The sequence below is a fragment of the Triturus cristatus genome, chromosome 5_2 (assembly GCF_964204655.1).
Source record: "Triturus cristatus chromosome 5_2, aTriCri1.1, whole genome shotgun sequence".
Taxonomy (NCBI): domain Eukaryota; kingdom Metazoa; phylum Chordata; class Amphibia; order Caudata; family Salamandridae; genus Triturus; species Triturus cristatus.
The window spans coordinates 253343265-253362891 of NC_140588.1; the positions used below are offsets into that span (position 1 = coordinate 253343265).

The window sequence follows — 19627 nt, forward strand, 5'->3', positions numbered from 1 at the left end:
TGAAAGGTAAAATGTTGTATAGCGAGGTTTTAGTTTTGTTCAGGAAAGGCCACGGGTTGTCGATGTAATGTGCACCTGTTTCAATAAAGCTGCCTTTTACACACAAAAATGCTTATGTGGTCTGGGCAGTTCCCCTCTCACCCAATTTGGTAAAAGTGGCCCTGAGTATTTTAGCTTTCTAAATTAGAGATGGCATTGATTAAATAATGATTAATAAGTAGGTACATTTTGTGTATGTTCAAATGTGAGATGCAAATGATAAAAAAAGAGTTTTTAATGTATACAAAAATTAAAAGAAAGAGCCCCATTATTACTCATTTTTCATGCATAGCAAAATGTTTGTAAACTGTGCACAAAATTAGTGGCGCATTTCACGATGCCGTTTTTAAGAACTACCCTTGCATAGATTGGCACATAAAAATTGTTTTTGTGCATATATGAATTTACAAAGCTAATTTCTAGGTTTCATATCCTAATCCTGTTCTGAGCACTGCAGAGAGGCAGATGATTTCATTCTTCTTTTTTTCGAAACTGTGCTACCAACAGCACATACATAAACTCAGAAAATCTGCTAGATAATGTAGGAAAAGCAGATAGCACAACATGAAGACACTAAAAGGCTATTATTGCTATGTGTTTCCATGCTTTGGGGCATAATATGAACAGGTGCGTTTGTGATGGGCACAGCTGTGCATCTGTTTTTTATGTTTTTGCACTTTTTATTGCATATAAATTTAACTCAGAATTTTTCTGAGTTAGTTAATTCTGAAGGCAACACAGCTTTGACACAGAGAGAGGCAACCACCGCTCAGTGTTTCTAAGCTGTGCTGTCTAATAGCATATACACTAATTCAGAGAAATTCTGAGTTATCTGTTTGCACCTTAGACAAAGTGATCATATAAAAATAGATGTAAAGCTGTGCCCTCCGCTAGTACTCACGTGTATAGCTCAATGCAATGCACAAAGTGGCCAAATCTTCATTATTTGCTGGAAATACTGGCATATACTTAAAGAATTGGTAATGCTACTAGGATTTGTGTCTAATAAACCCAAGATAGTCTACCACAAAGGGTTGACCATAAACAACAAGCTTTGTCCTTTCAGGACTATTTTGACAATATCCTGAATGTTTGGTATTACGTTGACTCATGACACCCCTCTTATTTGCGAACATTTAGCCCACTTGTGTATAAATTGCCTGTCAGGCTTTCTTTCTACGGTGCCAAACATATATAAATGAAGTCGTTTATTGCAGGGATATCCCATATTTGGATTTGGATGAATATCACCGTAAAAACCAATTGACATTTTGTATAAATGTTTGTTTATGAATTAATGACAATTTTAAGATGGTGCACTATTGTTGTGAGTTGTTCCCACACATATATATGAATGCAAGGGTAGACCGACTCTTCAAAATGGAGCTCAGATTAAATGGCAACAGGGGCAGCTTCTCCACGTTGGCGGAGGAGCGTCGCCCCATTGCTTTCTGGCAGTGCGAGAAGCAGAAACATAAAATGATATTATGAGTACCATTTTATGTTTTGCGAGAAAGCAGAAGGCACAGTTTGCTTGGGAGCGGGCAGGTGGGTGGTCCTGCACCAGGCAGGGGAGGAGTGGCTTGCCCACTGTTGTGGGCGCTGACTGTTTGGTTGGCCCCACGGCCGACCAAACCAGTCATAGGCACTCTCCCGTTTTCTCCATGTAGGCTGCATGCAGTCTGCATGGAGAAAACGGCCTCCCTATAGACGCCTGTGCGGTCGGCGTCCCAGCCAATCACAACGCTGCCATTGCAGAGTTGTGATTGGCTTAGGTGAGGAAAGGGAGGCTGCCTGCTTCTTGTGAGGAGCAGAGAGAGGAGACACGACGTGGGACCGGAGGTAACTTTTAATTTTTTTTTTTAAATTAACCCCCCCATGCTTTTGTGACCCCCTCCCCGCGCTATTACCCGCCTCCGCCTCCCCCACCCACAAGTCATGCTGGCTGTGACTGAATGCCAAGAATGTTATTTTCTACAAGAGGTATGTCATGTTACTAAAAAAAGGACTATGAGCGCCTAATTAAAACATTGGTGTATTGCTTGTTAATATTTTTGGATGTGTCATCAGATACTTATAAAGATGATTATTGAATGCTATAAAGCGTGCAATGTACAAACATTTCTACATGTTTTTATGACCATTCTAGGGTGGCACAATATTTTTGTTATACGTCTCCACACATATTGATGCATATGAGGGTATACCAACGCTTCCTAAAAAACGAATTAAGCAAACAGGAGGGTTGTAGGCAATATGTTTGGGGGAATACTGCTCCAAAAATGACAGGTATAACAGGAACCTAATGCACATTAAGCTTCCTCTCACAGATGTGAGATTAGGAATCTGGGCACAAGTATTTTCATTTGTGTCACAGCTAAGCAACATGTCTCAAACCTGAATAACATTTCTGAAATGTAAGGTCTTCAAAACTATAGCATTTCTGGATAATTCTCTCATTTTTATTCTATAAAACTTCTAATACAATCATTAGACTGCCAACAATAGAGGATAGACATCCTCAAGCTTGAGGAATTGCACACTGTTTGCTACCTGAAACTTTTCTGGTTCTCTCTTACGGTACATACCTCTAGCATGTGTGGCATGGACTAACATAGACAGCTGCGGCAGGTTCATTGCGGCTGAGGGGTAACACCCCCCACCTATTGCCCCTCACAAACTGTGTCTGTCAGGCTGATCAAAGGTCAGCCTAACGGACACTGTTCATTTTCAGGTCAGGCAGCCAGGAGCCTGACATGCGCTAAAGCACAGGCTCCTCGCTGCCTGAGCTGAACTTTGCTGGGCTGAGGAAGTCACATCTCCTGTGGGCGTGACCTCCTCAGCTCAGCAAAGGTCCCTGAGGCCCTCCCTTCAGTGACAACGGGTAGCGTCACTGATTGCTTTGCACCTGTGTGCTTCCGTTTTAAGCCCTGAAGTGCCCAGGGTCGAGTGTCAATCAGTGACACTTCATTACAGACTGTGGTGGGGTCTGCAGTCACACTGACCCCATCCTACTCTGTGATGACGTTGGGACTGCTGCCTTCCCTTATTGGCTGACATGAGGCAGCCGTCCCAAGCCTCCTGGGATATCCGAAGCAGAGCTGGAGGTATGTGTGTGTGTTTTTTTTTTTTTAATTAATGTTTGGTGCGTGCCTGCGTGTATGTATGAATGTTTGGTAATGAGTGTTGTAAATAGATGTGTTTGTGTGTGTGCGCCCATGTGAATACATGGCTGTGAGTGTGTATGTGTATGTGTGCGCGTATGTCCTGGCCCCCCTCTCCTTCCTAAACTTACCGGCCACCACCGAGCATTGACTATGTTCTTTGTGCTTGAAATCTGCTGGAAAACAAAAACCAATGCATCTCCACAGGTGGCAATGGTAATCAGTGAAAACTATTTTCTTAATTGCTAGAGGCAATAGGACCCTGCATTAATTAGACTTTTTCTAACAGGCATGGTGGATTACAGTTTTTTTAAACATTCATGTATGAGGTGCATGCAATGAAAGTTTGGGTGTGCTCTTGTCCTGCATAAACAATTATTCCAACCTAAGGGGAGAGGAGTTGGCCTAACGGCTAGAGTGGTCGACCTTGAATCTGGGGAGCCAGGTTTGAGTCTCAGCAATGACGCTGAACATCCTGTGATTCTGGGCAAATCACTTAATCTCCCCGTGCCTAACAAAAAATGAATGTGTCCTCATGTAGCGTAACTGGTGCTATGTAAAGCGCTTTGATAGCCGATACCTTTGGGTCAAGTTTGCGCTATATTAAACTTTGTTGTTTGGGAGGTGGTCCTTTACCAGGCCTACCATTTGTTTAAACGTCCAAATGAGGGAATGTCATGGCAATCAAGGTAGCAGACACAGTTATTTGCATAGGACATGTACGATGGAAACCAGAAGGAGCGCAGACACATTCTTGTTGTCATACACTGCTACTGTGCTAGAGAGCAAGAGGACTACACTCTAGCACACCTATCATTATTTCCATAATAGGAAATACAAAACCACCATAGGAGCCAATATGGAAAATGGAAAAAATCAGGGTGCACATTATGTAATTATATTTATGAGATTTTTCAAAATGAGTACTAATTCACACCCATGTAAGATCGCTAAATATAAGGTACCGAGGTGAGGGCTAGGAACTTCTAATTCTGAGAGAGAGCATGCTCACAAGGTCTGCAAACTGTCTAGTTACTGGTTGCAGCAGTTATTCTAATGCTGAAACTAACTCCTGAGCGGGCCCTGGTGAATCAATAGTATGCCAGTACTAGGACAATTGTAGCCGTTTTCTTGCACATTTTGTGTGTGTTATTCCACACAGAGTAACTGTCTCCAACCTTCAGAGTGATAATGGAGGACTGGAAATGTTTTATTTACTAGCACCCATTAGCCTCTTTTATCCAGGTTGTGAACTCCGCTTCAGCTGTGGTCTGAAAGGAAAGACAGTCCAGCTGGACATCAACACACCTTAAAAAAACGATTATGGCCATTAGGGAACATCATGATAGACTCTGCATGCCACTTCCCAAGTTGACCAAAGGATAAACATAAAATTGTAACTTTTAACTTCCCAAGCTCTGTGAAATGTAAATTATGTAGATCTATCTCTAGTCTTTGATTATGCAAGGTAAGTCAATTCATGTGTGCACTTACATTAAAAACTAGCACTGATATAACAGTCAATGCAAGTTTTTTGGTTGCTGCTATTCGTGTTAGGAAAAAAATAGATATTATACCGCCGGACCCAAGTGGTTTCAATTAGTATATTTCTTGTATTTTAAAGATCTTCTTGATGCATAATTTTATAGTAGGGGTTTTTAGATTATACTTATTTATGTTTGTGCTAGATTGGGCTATACAGTTGATGACAAACAAAATATGAATTCTGTATATATTAAGTTTTTATCCATTTGTATTTATTAAGTTTTTATTTATAGCTATGAAATTAATTGTGATTGTTTATTATTGTATAAATGTCTTTTATGATATTGATTTATCGAATAAAGAATTTGACTGACAACAGTCAATGCAAGTGGAATTATTTTTGACACTTAGTAGCAGATATTAATAACTATTAAATCCACCAATACTCATTTCATAAACATTAAAAGAAAAAAAGATTGAATTGAAACCAACCAGGATTCAAACTTGTGCGTTAGAGGTTACATGTAACTATTTCTGCAGGGTGCATACCCCGCTGAGCTATTTTAGTGCTATTGGATGTCTTGACTTTCGAGGATGACTGCACTGATCCTCAAACTCCTTTACTAGGATTCAAACCTGTGGTACGTACTTTTCTCCTTTAAGTTGCATTATTTATCTTCACGCCTGCAAACAGATATTACATACAGAGCTCTTTGTGGTAAGTGTATTAAACAGCTGAGATATCTTACCCTCATTATTCCATGCATTGTTGGGCACACACGGCTGTCCATAGCAGATGCCTTACACACTTAGCTATGCTGAAGTGGTATATTTGTGAACAAGAACGTAGACAAAAACCGCTTTGCTATTACATTTTTGTGGGCTTACTATTTCTTTGGGGTCAACGTTTGCAAAAAATAGGTATACATTAGCCAGTCTGACGTTTTTTAAAGTGACTTTTCTTTACATCTCCCCTCAGCTTATTTATAAGCTACAGAAGGACTTTGATCACTTACATTGTTATTGGTGTCTTTTACAATGAGGTATGTAGTAAGCCAGTCTTTAGTAAGCATTGTCAGTATGCTCTTGCTAAGGAAAGGTTTCTTTTGACCTCAAAGGAGCCATCCAGTGTAGAGTCAAAACAAATATTTTTCAGTCATAATATTCACCAACGAATGGAATTTTTTTGTATTTGTGTGATGATATTAGCTGGGGCTTGGAGATCTATTGTGATCTCGTTCACCAGGTGGCTCTTTTGAATAAATACATTTACCTTAACTGTGATGCAAGAGAAAACATTATAGTACCCCACTATCATGGATTCCCATTAACACTGGCATTACCGCTGCCAGATGCTATTGACATGGTTGTCACAAACATGAACAAGGTCAACATTGGTAAGAATAAGTGTTCTATAAAGACGCAGGCATGGTATATTAGCTGTGCGAGAACATATGTTGCTTATTTCCCTGGATAGTTCTTGCTTCAAAGTTTATTCTCCTAAATTGATATCGTGATGAAGGCAAACGTATTCAACAATAACATTTGCTAACCCATGTTTCCATGCCTCTTAATGCTCTCAGGCCGTGAGGTCTGCTGCACTTTTTGGTGGGAATATAAAAGAAATCATGCATGTTACGACATGGACCCACGTGGATGAAAAGATGGCTCAGTGAGTAACAAAGCACCTTATTTAGAGTTTGGTAGAAAGGATACTACTTCAAAAACGTAGCGGAAGACCCATACGCCACATCGCAAGGGCATTACTGTTAGTGGAATTGGAAAACAGGTGGATAGAATATCTGGCAAGCTTTGAGGGAGAACCGTCTCTACCAAACTACAAGTAAGGCCCTTTGCCACATCTGAAAAACCATTTTACTAGTTATTCAAAAGGTTAAATCCTTGCAGGCCAAACACAGCCCTTCACCCTTCTGATGTTGCACCATTGGACAATGTTAACAACACTTGTTTACAGCGCTTAGAAACGGCTCAAACGCAGTTGTAGGCACTGGTAAGGAAGCACAAGTATTGTTGCATTTCTTTAATGCCAGATAAATAAATAAATAAAAAAGCCTCCGAACATCACACGGAAATGCAAAGCTAGAGCGCGCCCTTGATTTCAAACCATACTGATTTTTTTAAGCGGACAAGAGACACCCTCATAATATGTTTTTGATAAAACTCTGTCGCTTTTTAAATAAGAATAACATTCTGTCTCGCTGTGCTGCTTCCAGCCGGAAACCTTTATTGCACAGAGTTTTCTTACAGTGCCACTTGAGTGTGGAAAGTGAGCCACCAAGTGCTCAGATATGGCATACCTATGCTTTCAAAGTGTCTATGGAGTGATACACAATGGCATTGAAAGTCATCTATGCACTGAAAGGTGTGTAAACATATATCAAGTTTACAGACAATAAACAGATGAACGTATTTGAAAATAGTTGTTGCCAGAATAAAAGATGCAAAACAGTGTATCGTGAAGTCAATCTCGACATGCTGTTGTCATGGAAACCACCGTAAATGATAGCTAAACATTTCCCTGCCAGGCCTTCAATGAACTGTAAAATACATAGCGAAAAGAAAAATAGTAATCATGCCACCTTAACAACATCCATCCAGCCAATTAAATTGACTTTCATTTCCAAACGGCCAAAACGCAAATCATCAATAATTGCGATTAATACAAATTTCGGGTATTTTCCCTAAATACAGGCGAATTATCCAGGCATTGTTTGAGCACAATTGCTGGAGTATGCCTTTCCTCAGCATTCGTCTGTAAACGTGGATTGCCGCACCTCAGTGTTTTTGAAAGAGTGCCACAGATGGCGTCTGGCCGAGCTACTGCTTCGAACGAGGCTTGGCACGCAGCAGGACTATTAAACAGGCCTTACTCTGGGGGAACCGAGGCGGGTTGTCGTTGACGTCGGTCAGCGTGATGTTCACGGTCGTGGTGCCGGATAATCCCCCCATCTGGCCGCCCATGTCCTTGGCCTGGATGACCACTTGGTACTCTTCCCTGTTCTCGCGGCTCATGTCGGTCAAAGCGGTTTTGATTATGCCTGTGGAGGGAAGGAAAGAACATATTTTAATACCAGAATTTAAATAGGGATTTATGTGAGAAATACGGCACAGATGTAAATCCAGAACAAGCAGAAAGGAAGGTGTATTGATATAAGCCTTTCAGTCCTGAAACGACGGAATCTCATTACCAAAGAGGCACAGTACAATGTTTTATCATTGGTGTTTAGAGAGTACATTTGCTATATTAATCCGCGTGCCCTTTCAGAAGCCGAGCAGCGCAAAGCCTTGCCAGTCAGGCCTCTGATTTTCAGACAAGGTATTCTGTGGCGCTCAAGCAGACGTTCACTAGTAAAAGCTTTCTTAATTTCACGATTCTATCGCTGATATATTGGATCTGGTTTGCAAAACCCCTCTCACTTGACGTGTTCAATCTACTTCATATCCATGTGTTATCGACTGACCATAGCCCATCATTTGCTTTACTTATGAAATGGACGTGATCAATATCCACTGTCTCAATATGTAATTCAGACAAAAGACACGACTGGAAGCACACTTTTATGAGTGTTTTTGTGAATTTCTTTTTCTCCTTTCAATTAAGTTTGTCCTCAAAATCTACTCCTTGCTAGTCACTTGGGACCTCGTTTATGGCATTTAGGCGTAGAGCAGCACAGGAAGGTGCCTTGCTGCCCTACAGCAAAGTGAAAGGACAGGAATGTACCGTATGTAATCTGTGCTTCCTGCCTGCACTGGCGTTTTTTTGGCAGCTTAGCACCAATGTAGGTACCCTGGTGCGAGGGTGCCTCCGTTGCATGCAGGATTGTTTCTGTGCAGGAAGGGGCACCTTTCTGCTCAAAAACAATCCTACAAGGCGTTTTCCTCTTTCTATGTGTGTTGCAGAATGAGGAAAAAACAAGGAGAAATAAACATATTTCTCCTCATTACGCCTCAACTCGGAAGACAAAGATTTGGTGCTTCCCTAGGTGTACATCACTTTGTAGATTTGGAGCAGCATCAAATTTCATGGGTGTGGCGTGGGAAAACCCACGTACACACGCCTCCAGGCCGCAGAGTAAGGCGATGCAGTTATTTGCGCAGCATCGCCTTACTTATAATTTATAAGGCCACTCAAAGCCATGCAGTGTGGCTTTGTGTAACTTCATACATCTTTATGAGAGCCCTGTGTCAGGCATGTACCAATGTGTGTGGTGCAAAAGTGACGCAGGGCTCTCATAAATAAGCCCCTTGGTGTCTATTGTAAATAGGAATGCACTTTGAGTTCATGTTATTAGAAAATCAAATGACTGGCCCAGGGGAGTTGGTGGTAGGTCACAGATTTGAAGTGACCTATAACTCAGCTTCTACAAATCCCAGAAAATCTGAACCTGCATAAGTTTACTGACTTCAGTAAGGAGCAACTTGGCTCACTTTTGGTAGCTATGCCTATGCAGCAAGGGTGTCACAGAAATCGCGTGTGGGGTGTAAAACAGCTAAACATAAACAATACTGTTAGATAGATAGAAGAACTTATAAAGTCAAATTCAAGTCATTTAAGAAGTATATATATATATATATATATTCACTGAAAAAACCATAGGTTTCACACATGTTATAGTTAGCGGAAATTTTACTGATAAAAAACCAATGAAATTCCCCCGTTATAGTTAGTGCAGGCAACTATAACTCACGCGACCGCAATCCTCTGCTGATGCTAATACTGTATTTAGACACTAATTTGCCCATGTCTTCTTCCATACATTTTTAGCTATACATATATTACAAATCTTTTTTTTTCATAAAGACACATATGTCATCAGCAGAAGATTGCGGTCGCGTGAGTTATAGTTGCCTGCACTAACTATAACGGGGGAATTTCATTGGTTTTTTATCAGTAAAATTTCCGCTAACTATAACATGTGTGAAACCTATGGTTTTTTCAGTGAATTTGCAAGGTTTTTTGAATGCTAATTCCTAACTATAACGTGTGTGAAACCTATGGTTTTTTCAGTGAATTTGTACTGTTTTTTAAATGCTAAGTTACTTTACGCAGTTCGTTCCGTGCGCGCACGGTGCGCTTCGCGCACCGTGCGCGCACAGTGAGCACGCGGTGCGCTTCGCGCACCGCGCGCCCACTTTACGCAGTTAGTGCCGTGCACGCACGGTGGGCACGCGGTGCGATGACAAAGCAAGAAAGCACGTCAACAAATCTGTTTCTGCTTTCCTCCGTGACTATGGTATGGGTGCCATTTACCACAACAACTTGCGTTATGACATGCAAGACATTTATAGAGGAGATGGTGTGCACTTCAATGATGAAGGGAACAGAGTCTTCCTCTTGAACCTTAGACTCTGCATCGGTACTTACTTGTAGGTACCACTAAAAAATCATTTCATAAACACAACGGCTCTTTTTAGAGCCCCCTAATATCTAAACACTTAAATCTGATTTTCATTTTTTTTTTTTTTTTTTTTCTACCGTACGCTTACCGTAAGCTTACCGTACGCGTACCCCGTGATTTTTTTTAAAATCAATAAATGTTTTCTTTGTACTTTACAGTCCTTCTTTGACCCCCTCACAAATGTAAGGGGGTCTGTAACTCTCCTCATTGCCCCCTTTTCTTGTTTTCACTCTTTTTTTTCTGAGTGAAATACACAAAATGGCGGCCGCCGCTTCCTGGTTTCGGCCGATTCGAATGTTTACTAAGATCTAAGAGCCAATCAGAATCGCGCTCGCGCACGCCACCGTACGCTTACGGTAAGCGTACGGTAAGCGTACCGTAAGCGGGCTCAGATATATATATTGATTTAAAGGCTATTTTCTCAGAATCTACTGAACAGATTTACACCAAACCTACAAAAGGCACTTCCTTGACCTAGGGACTACCTCTCTGCCAAATTTCGAGTAATTCTGTTCAGCCGTTCGGGCTGTAGCTCGTTCTAAAGGTCCTATGGAAAAATGCATGGGGAAAACGCGTTTTGGGACCCCCCTTTTATCTCAGCCCCCGCTTGACGGATCCCCCCCGAGACTTTCAGGGTAGGAGCGGAGCGTAGCGCCCCACCTATTTTGAGAAATTCGCGAGGATTCATCGACCGGCGCCAAAGTTATTCAAAATAGAATGTTGAGGTTTTCCTATGGAAAAGGGGTCCTAACTATAACTACCTACTGGCGACCGCCAGTAGGTAATATATATATATATATATATATATATATATTATCTACTGGCGGTCGCCAGTAGATAGTTATAGTTAGGACCCTGTTTCCATAGGAAATCCGCAACATTCTATTTGGAATAACTTTGGCGCCGGTCGATGAATCCTCGCGAAATTTTCAAAATAGGTGGGGCGCTACGCTCCGCTCCTACCCTAAATGTCTCGGGGGGATTCGTCAAGCGGGGGCTGAGAAAAAAGGGGGGTCCCAAAACGCGTTTTTCCCATGCATTTTTCCATAGGACCTTTAGACACAGCTACAGCCCGAACGGCTGAACAGAGTTACTTGAAATTTGGCAGAGAGGTAGTCCTCAGGTCAAGGAAGTGCCTTTTGTAGGTCTGGTGTAAATCTGTTCAGTAGTTCCTGAGAAAATAGCATTTAAATCAATATATATATGTGGGCGGAGCCTAACCACACATCTCATCCTGAGATCTGATTGGCTGTCAGCACTTCATCCAAGAAGTGTTGGCAGCCATCTTGGGACCAATATACATGATAGCACCTCATTAAAAAGCATTGCAGTTAATAGAAGATTTTAAGACTTTAGTTACATTATAAATCATTTGTTGATGGTACCATACTCATTTTAGGAATTGTGGTATGTTCTAAGGTGATTTCACCATGTGAAAAAGCCTTCTGCTGGGATATCATGATTGAGAGAAAAATATTTTCTCATGCTTTTACCACAGAGGTTTGGAAGGTGATCTATAAGCTAAACTGAGAGCTTATTTTCTGTAAATTCACATTATCTTTCTCAGTCATGTGAGAATGAAGTCTGACATTCTCAGTAAAACATGTACATCCAACAAGGGCACAGACTGTCAGTTGATTCCTTTGTGTTCTACTGCAGCTTTCCAGAGTGTTCCAAAGAACTACTAGAGCGCTAACCGTCCTACTTATAATAAATGTATGGCACACCTGAAGCCATCTTGCTTGGATTAAAGTGGTAACTCTTAAAACATTTAATTTAAAAAGGAACAAAATGAGGTGGTTCATTTTTCCATAAAAAGTATGATTAGTGCTGCAGAAAGAAAAATTAGGGCACATTTTGAGTGACTTCTCAAATCCTGGCATGCAGACTGAAACATGCCCTTTCAATACCAGCAGCAGTTTTCCCTGGTGAGCAGTAGCTTTACTACAGTGATCTAATGAGCAAAAAGAGTGCTAACATTCTGATTTTATGGCAAATGTGTGACACATTTGAATGCCTTCTTGATGGAATCAAAGTAAAAAACTGAAAGTATTTCCTACTGAGGAGACTGCAGTAAATGAGGAAATTAGGAAACTTCATAACAAATAAGTCTCCCAAGATGGCCACCAGAGACAAAAGAGCCCAAATGTAGCCCAAATATCACCCAGATGTAGCCCAAGTATAGCCCAATGACAGAATGTCCAAGAATGTTCTTAAAAACAACTAGAGCACTTACTGTCTTCATTATGACAAAAGTATGGCACACCTGAAGCCATCTTGATTGGAATAAACTGGTAACACTTAAAACATTTAATCTAAAAAGGAACACAATGAGGGGGTTTATTTTGCCATAGAAATTATGATTAATGCTGAAGAAAGAAAATGAGGGCACATTTTGAGTGACTTCTCAAATCCTCTTCTATTTCATTAAAAAATTCTGACATGCAGACTGAAACATGCACTTTTAATACCAGGAGCAGACTTCCATGGTGAACAGTAGTTTTACTACTGTGATCTAATGAGCAACTAGAGTGCTAACATTCAGAATTCATGGCAAATGTGTGACATATCTGAATACCTTCATGATGGAATCAAAGTAAAAAACTGAAAGCATTTCCGACTGAGGAGACTGCAGTACATGAGGAAATTAGGAAACTTCATAACAAATAAATCTCCCAAGATGGCCACCGGAGACAAAAGAGCCCAAATGTAGCCCAAAATCACCCAGATATAGCCCAAATATAGCCCAATGACAGAAGTGTGCAAAACACTTATTATTTTGTGTTTTTGCAGTGTTATATAGTGCAGACTTGTCAGGTATTGGAGTGCTTTACATGAGCATTGGTTACATCACACAAGAACAAATTCATTTTGGTTGTAGACATGGGGAGACTTTCAGGCACATGCATCATCATAGGGTTTTGCAATTCCTTAATAGCGATTATTAAGGAATCGCAATTAAGGAATAGCAAAACCCTATGCATGTAGGAATCGCTAAAGAAATAGCGATTCCCACAAATTCCTTAATTGCGACTAGCAAATTGCGAGTCGCAATTAAGGAATGTCTTCCCATTCATTCCTATGGGCCTCCAGGCCCATAGGAATGAATTAGAGATTGCGGGAGCAATTTGCGAGTACCAGTAGGCACTCGCAAATTGCTCCCGCAATTTCGATGGTGCAAGGGTGTCAAAATGACACCCTATTGCACCCATGTATGTTCACTCTGCACAAATGTTGCATACACACATGCTCTAAGGGCATGTGTGTGGGCAACATGAAACTTAGTAAAATGCAAATGAGTGGATTTTTCTAAGTTTTCGCAAATTACCATGAGGTCCACCCTCATGGTAATTTGCTCACGCTAATAGCGAAATCGCTATTTTGTAAACTGTAATGCATTGCATTGAAGGAATCGCAATTAGGGATTCCTTAAATGCAATCGCTATTTAAGAAATCACAATAATTTGCGATTTCTTAAATTGCGAGTGGCAAGTTGTTTCATGCATCGCAAAAGCTATTTTTGCGATCGCAAACGGCCGATTTTTGCGATTCGCGCCGTTTGTGATCGCAAATAGCTTTGATGCATGTGCCTGTAAGTGATTTGACCAGAATCACAGAATGTCGAGCTGAAGCAGAAACTTCAACCTGGTTCCCCAGTTGCAAAGTCTGCAGTTCTGGAAGTAACACCACATCCTCTCCCCTAAGTGCAACATTTAATCAAGTTGTCAACTAGATAAAAAAACATAAAGATAACAAATAATTTAAAAGTGCTTTGTCGCTATTTGAAAACTCAGAAAATATGTCCTTATTTTAGTCTTTTAGAGCACTAACCATAATTTTGATGCCAATAAGACCCTCTCATATATGTAATTTCTAAAGGAATGCTCTAGGTATTACAGTTTTGATTACATCAAGATGATGTCAGGCGTTCCACACTTTTGTAATAAATATAGAATGTTAGCAATCTAGTTGTTCATTAGGATACTGTTGAGAGGCAGAGGCCAGGGGCACGGACTCTGAAAATTGAAGGCAGGTAGGAGGGTGCAAAGGCAACAATTTAACCACACTGAGCAGGCAGGAAGGGCCGTGGAAGCACAACAGACTATGGAGGGCAGTGGAAAGGGGGGCAGGGGCAACAAACCAACAATACAGGACTTGCAAGAGAGGCTGTTGGAGGGAAGATCTATTACGGGTCAAGGAAGCTAGGGGCGGTCCCCAGAGCCCCGGGAGCCACCACAGAACTGAGCAGGAGAGTGAGTCAGGGACAAAAGGGGCACCTTAATTTGAGCCGGGGTGCCTAGGAACGCTTGCTCCAAAAATGAAGAAAACAGACATATGAGACATGGAATTGGAGGCAGAATACAATGGCAGTTTAATGAGAAGATGCAACTTCAAAGAAACCGCAGAATAGAGACATAAAGTACAAAATACAGAATCCAGATAATCATACAGCTGTCATGATATTCTCTGTATCTCAATTAATGGACTGACAGAGAGAGAGAGAAAACACATCTATAAATGCATCATGAGAAACAAGTTACACCAAGGAAAATGTTACCTAGGGACACTCACATTTACTCTTAGAGCAAGCATTCCTGCAATTACAATACAACATCTTTTAAATGCAAAAGTAAAGAGAACAATGGTCAAACATAACATGACATTTCATATAGGTAAAATAGAATAAGATACTTCAAGCAAAGCAGAGCAAGACATTTTAAGCAAAGGAAGACAAGAGCTCCCAGTTCTTAGGGAAAACCTGCACAGCCTGTTAACCTACATACAGACGGCGAGGTTGTCCGTCGATATCTGTGGGTGCTCCCTTTTTATATCATTTTGTGGGCTCCTTTGCACGCTACATCTACCTACGTATGCTACCCAAAAGCTTCGCCTGCAGATTTTACCAGACATTTCGTCATTTACCCACTTAATGCTGACAATGGACTGGGTGAAAAGGTCAGTCTCTCAGGCCAATCGCTTATCGTAAGTTCCATAGAGCAAGCAGAAAATAATGGGTATTGTACAGGAATTCAATATATTCATGTGTAAAATCTCCTCAGTTCTCCTAACTTGACGCTCTGCGGTTGCCACTTCCTTAAAAGCGGGAAACCTGCCCAGGAAGCAAGTACCAGTCCAGGATGCAGCCTACTGTATGTCGACAGCTTCAGGGGGATGTTGAACTTTGATACCGAGCACGGAGCACTCGGGTAGGGTGGGGGCTACTAGTTTGGAGCAGAAGGCCTCGCAGACCTGCCTTCAGACTGCTATACACTAAAATTGCAGAGCTATGGTCAATTTAACAAAGAGGCCTACATATTGAACAGAAGGGCCTACACAGGGGTTTTATGCTGGCTGAGTGGTAAGGATGTCTCAGGATAATTATATAGCAACACAGGACCCGCTGGTCAATTTAATACGGCCTACAAATGCGGCTGGCAGGGCAAGGACAAGGGTCTCATACTTCAGGTGTGGACAGAACGGGCCAGGGGCCCCCTGTGATACAAAATCTACCCTCCTTCAAGGCTGTGGCAATGTAATAGACCATTGTGGGCAGAAGGAAGAGGCAATGGTAGTACAACCATACATGCCAACAGACCCGATTCAGCCAGGAAACGTCCAATGTTTTTAAGCTCAAATGGGCTTTATTTGATCTGTCTCCTGTCTACAATATCCTCTTTTTCAATGTAACTCAAAGGGGAAAATCAATACCCCAGTTTTTTTTCAAAATCTCCCTCTTACCAAGTTCAAAATGTTCGCAAGTATGGTACATTGGATCATGGAAGGAAATGGGATAGGGACATGGACTTGGATAACAGAGGACAGGAGAGACATGGAGAGGTGCACCAAACTGACCCTGCAGGGCAGGCATCAGGGTTTGCAGCAGCACAATACACCACACAGGGCATGCAGGACGGGAGTGCAGCACAACAATCCATAGAAAGCAAGAGGGAGGGGACAGGACCATGCACATGGACAACAGAGAACAGAGGGGCAAGAGGCAATGGTAGCTAGCTGACCATAATGGACAGACAGGAGAGAAGGCTGCAGCATAACAGACCATAAAGGGCAGGAGGGACGGATCAGGGGCATTACAATGGAACAGACAAGCCAGGAGGGAGGGAGTAGGGGTCTGCACATGTAAACAGAGGGCTGGGGGCAAGGGGGCAGGGCAGGAGCAGCAAGATGGCCATGGAGGTCAGGCAGGATGGGCACTAGAAGCAAGACACAACATGAAGAGCAACAGTGAGACTGTGATGGCATACACACAGACCATGGAGGGAAGGTGGGAGGGGGTCAGGGGCAGCTAACTGACCACACAGGGAAGGTGGGATGCGCCATGGCAGCACAGAAGACCATGCATGGCAAGTGGGAGGGTTAGTGGCAGCACAATGGCTATGATGGGCAAGAAGGAGGGTGCAGGGGCATGCACAAAGGACGATGGAGGATAGAAGGGAGGGTCAGGACCTGTGCACAGACAAGAAAGTTCAGGGGAAGGGGCCTCACAACAGACCACACGGGGCAGGCAGGAGGAGCAGTTGCAGCACAACAGACCAGGGAGGGCAGAAGGGTGTGGCAGTACAATGGACCATGTAGGACAGGAGGAAGAGGATAGAGGCATGGCATGTGGACAGGCAGGGTGGAGGTGGCAGGGACAGGTTACAGTCATCTGACAATGCTAGGCAGGTGGGAGGGGAGTGGCAGCTCAACAGAACACTCAGAGTAGATAGGAGTGGCAGGTCCATGGGACATGGTGGGCAAAAAGGATGGAGCAGGGGCATGCACAAAGACATCGGAGGGCAGGGGGAAGGAGAATAGGGGCAGCAAGCTAAGCACAGAGTTTAAGCAGGAGGTCAATGATGGGGCATAGAATTGGGCAATGGAGGGCAGGAGGAGTGGACTGGTACATCATACTAAATTGAGGGCAGTGGCAGCACATCAGACCATGCATGGCAGGAGGGAGGAGGCTAGTCCATGGATTCACACAACAGAGGATAGGGAGGAGGGGGATGGGGCAGCAAGCTAACTGTTCAGAGAAGGCGGGTATTAGAAACTTTATTGTTTTTAAAACATTTTGTCTGTGCAAACTACTTAAAATATGAACAAGTATGCAGCATAATCTCACTTTTATTCAGGAAGAAGAAGACGTTAGTGACTGTGACTCCGGGCTCACTTGGCAAAAACACCCCCTGACCCTCCACCCCCTATCGCAAAATGTAATGCCCGTGAAAAGGGTAGGTGAACACAGTGTTATATAGAACATAGTCCTGAGAGCACGATTGAAAATGAAAACTAGATATAGTGTATGGTATAAACTATGCACCAAAAAGTGTGATATAAGATGAACCAGGCATGAAATATAATATGCAATACATTGTGCGCAATGACAGATTCATTGGAGAGCGCGAGATAGCACAGGCACTAGCGCGTGCTATGCGATATGCGCCTTGGAGTGTAATATGCACAGGGCAGTGTTGTGTAACCTAACTAGTCTCTAAAGTTGTAATATAAAATATGTGCTGGGGAGTGTAACGTTGCATATGCACTGTGACAAAGATATGGATCCCAAATTGTAATATGTATGGCATAGCACTGTGCGTTATAACATAGGCATCGAGGAAGGCACGTTAGATGGGGCAATATAACCCGTGCGAAGACAAGTGTGGCATGACATTTTCATGGGGTGGTGTTACAGTGCACATGGGCTAGAGAGTGTCATAGCATATGCACTAGCTAGTGGAATACAATACAAAGGTGTGTGGCACTCGGCAGGCAATGGTGGGTGTAACACAGCATTGGGCTCTGTCAGGAGCGCACTGTGACTCGCAAGTGATGTTCGTCCCCTTTCCAGAGAGTAAAATAAAAAGTATTACACATCCGGCAGTGGATGTGTGTTTTATTAACTGTGAGGGGGGTTTCTTGCATAGTTTTGGTCGAATTTTTGTCGAATCCCCTTTGAATGGCTTGGTGTGCATGTGTATTAAATGTGCCCGTCAATAGCTACCCATGTTTGTATAAATAAACGACAAGGGTGTCTACCGGGATTAGGCACGGTAGAGCATCAGACATGTCAGAGCTTCACTAGTGGTGTAAATACATTCCACGTGGATTAATTGCATGCATAGTCGCCTTTTAATGAATATCACGCAAATCGTCATGGTGATAGGTACGTACGGTTTGTCCAGCATGTCCTAGGTGTGTCTATAAATATATATTTTTTAAAAATAATAAAAAACAGTGGCCGGCCCTGGGGATTGGGGTCAAAAAAATATAATTAGGAGACAGGCCCTGGGGGATGGGGTCATCAGGGCCAATAAATTAGAATAAGAAGGGGAACCACACAGCCCCCCTTCTTAAAAAAATAAAATAAATAAAAGACTGGCATCGTGCCGGAGGCCATGCCCCCTCCATGCAGCACTCTGCAAACGCGCCCCCAACAGGCATCTCCAGTATGCGCCAGGGAGCTGCGCTGCAGACAGGTGTTCTGAGGCCAAGCCCCTTTTTACACCTCTCTGCAACGCAGCTCTGTGGCGCTTACTGGAGGTACCTAGTGGTCTAGTGTGACCCTAGGGACCCTTAGGATTCAAGGGGACTTAATCTCTCAACTTAGAACAGCCACAGGGCGCGTTTACACAGTGGTGAAGGGAGGGGACGGGGCCTGAGGTGACGTGTGCAAACACGCACCATGGCACGTTTTAAATTGGGGATATAATTTCCCTTCAATACTGAGGGCCCCTGGGGGCTAACTAGCCCACCAAGTGCTTCCAGTAAGCGCCACTGAGCTGCATTGCAGAGAGGTGGTCCAGGCCGTGCCACTTTTTACACCTCTCTGCAACGCAGCTCTGTGGCACTTACTGGAGGTACCTAGTGGGCTAGTTGGACCCTAGGGACCCTCAGGACTCAAATGAACTTAATCTCCCAACTAAAAACGGACACAGGGCGTGTTTACACAATGGTGAAAGGAGGGGACGGGGCCTGAGTTAACGTGTGCAAAAACGCCCTGTGGCCTGTTTTAAGAGGTAGTTTTAATCCCCATGCCCTATTATATACTAGGGGCTTATAGAGGAGGTAAGGCTAATCACAGGGGGACCCCAACGCATAATGTTCCCTAGGGTATGTAGGTGTTTTCACTGTATTCTAAGTGTCTTTTAACATAGCACTGGCTCTAGGACTGGTTAGTCAGACTCAGTTACCACCAGTATCCGTCTGAAAAAGTTGAGGGTACAGGATGATTTTGCAACAAGGCTTCTTTCTGCTCTTCTTTTTGTTCTTTCTGCACGTTATCCTTCTTCCTGCACTTATCTTCGTATTTGAGGACTTCTGTTGCTTCTTTCTGCACTTCTTTTGTTTCTTTCTGTGCATTTTTTCTTCTTTCTTCACATGTCCTATCTCTGTAGGCATAGTTAGAAATTAGCATTTAAAAAACCTTTGAAATTAACAGAAAAAACCATAGGTTTCAGGCACGTTATAGTTAGGAATTAGCATTTAAAAAACCTCAGAAATTCACTGAAAAAAACATAG

The 19627-nt window shown here is 42.6% G+C and overlaps 1 protein-coding gene across 1 annotated transcript in view; it reads right to left on the reverse strand.

Moving 5' to 3' along the window:
• Positions 1–19627, reverse strand: part of LOC146822848 (cadherin-9-like) — an 860888-nt gene that overhangs the window by 248310 nt on the left and 592951 nt on the right. Inside the window, exon 5 of the mRNA XM_085607025.1 lies at positions 7580–7747. Within this exon, the coding sequence (XP_085463151.1) occupies positions 7580–7747 (168 nt within the window). The remainder of the gene's footprint in view (positions 1–7579; positions 7748–19627) is intronic.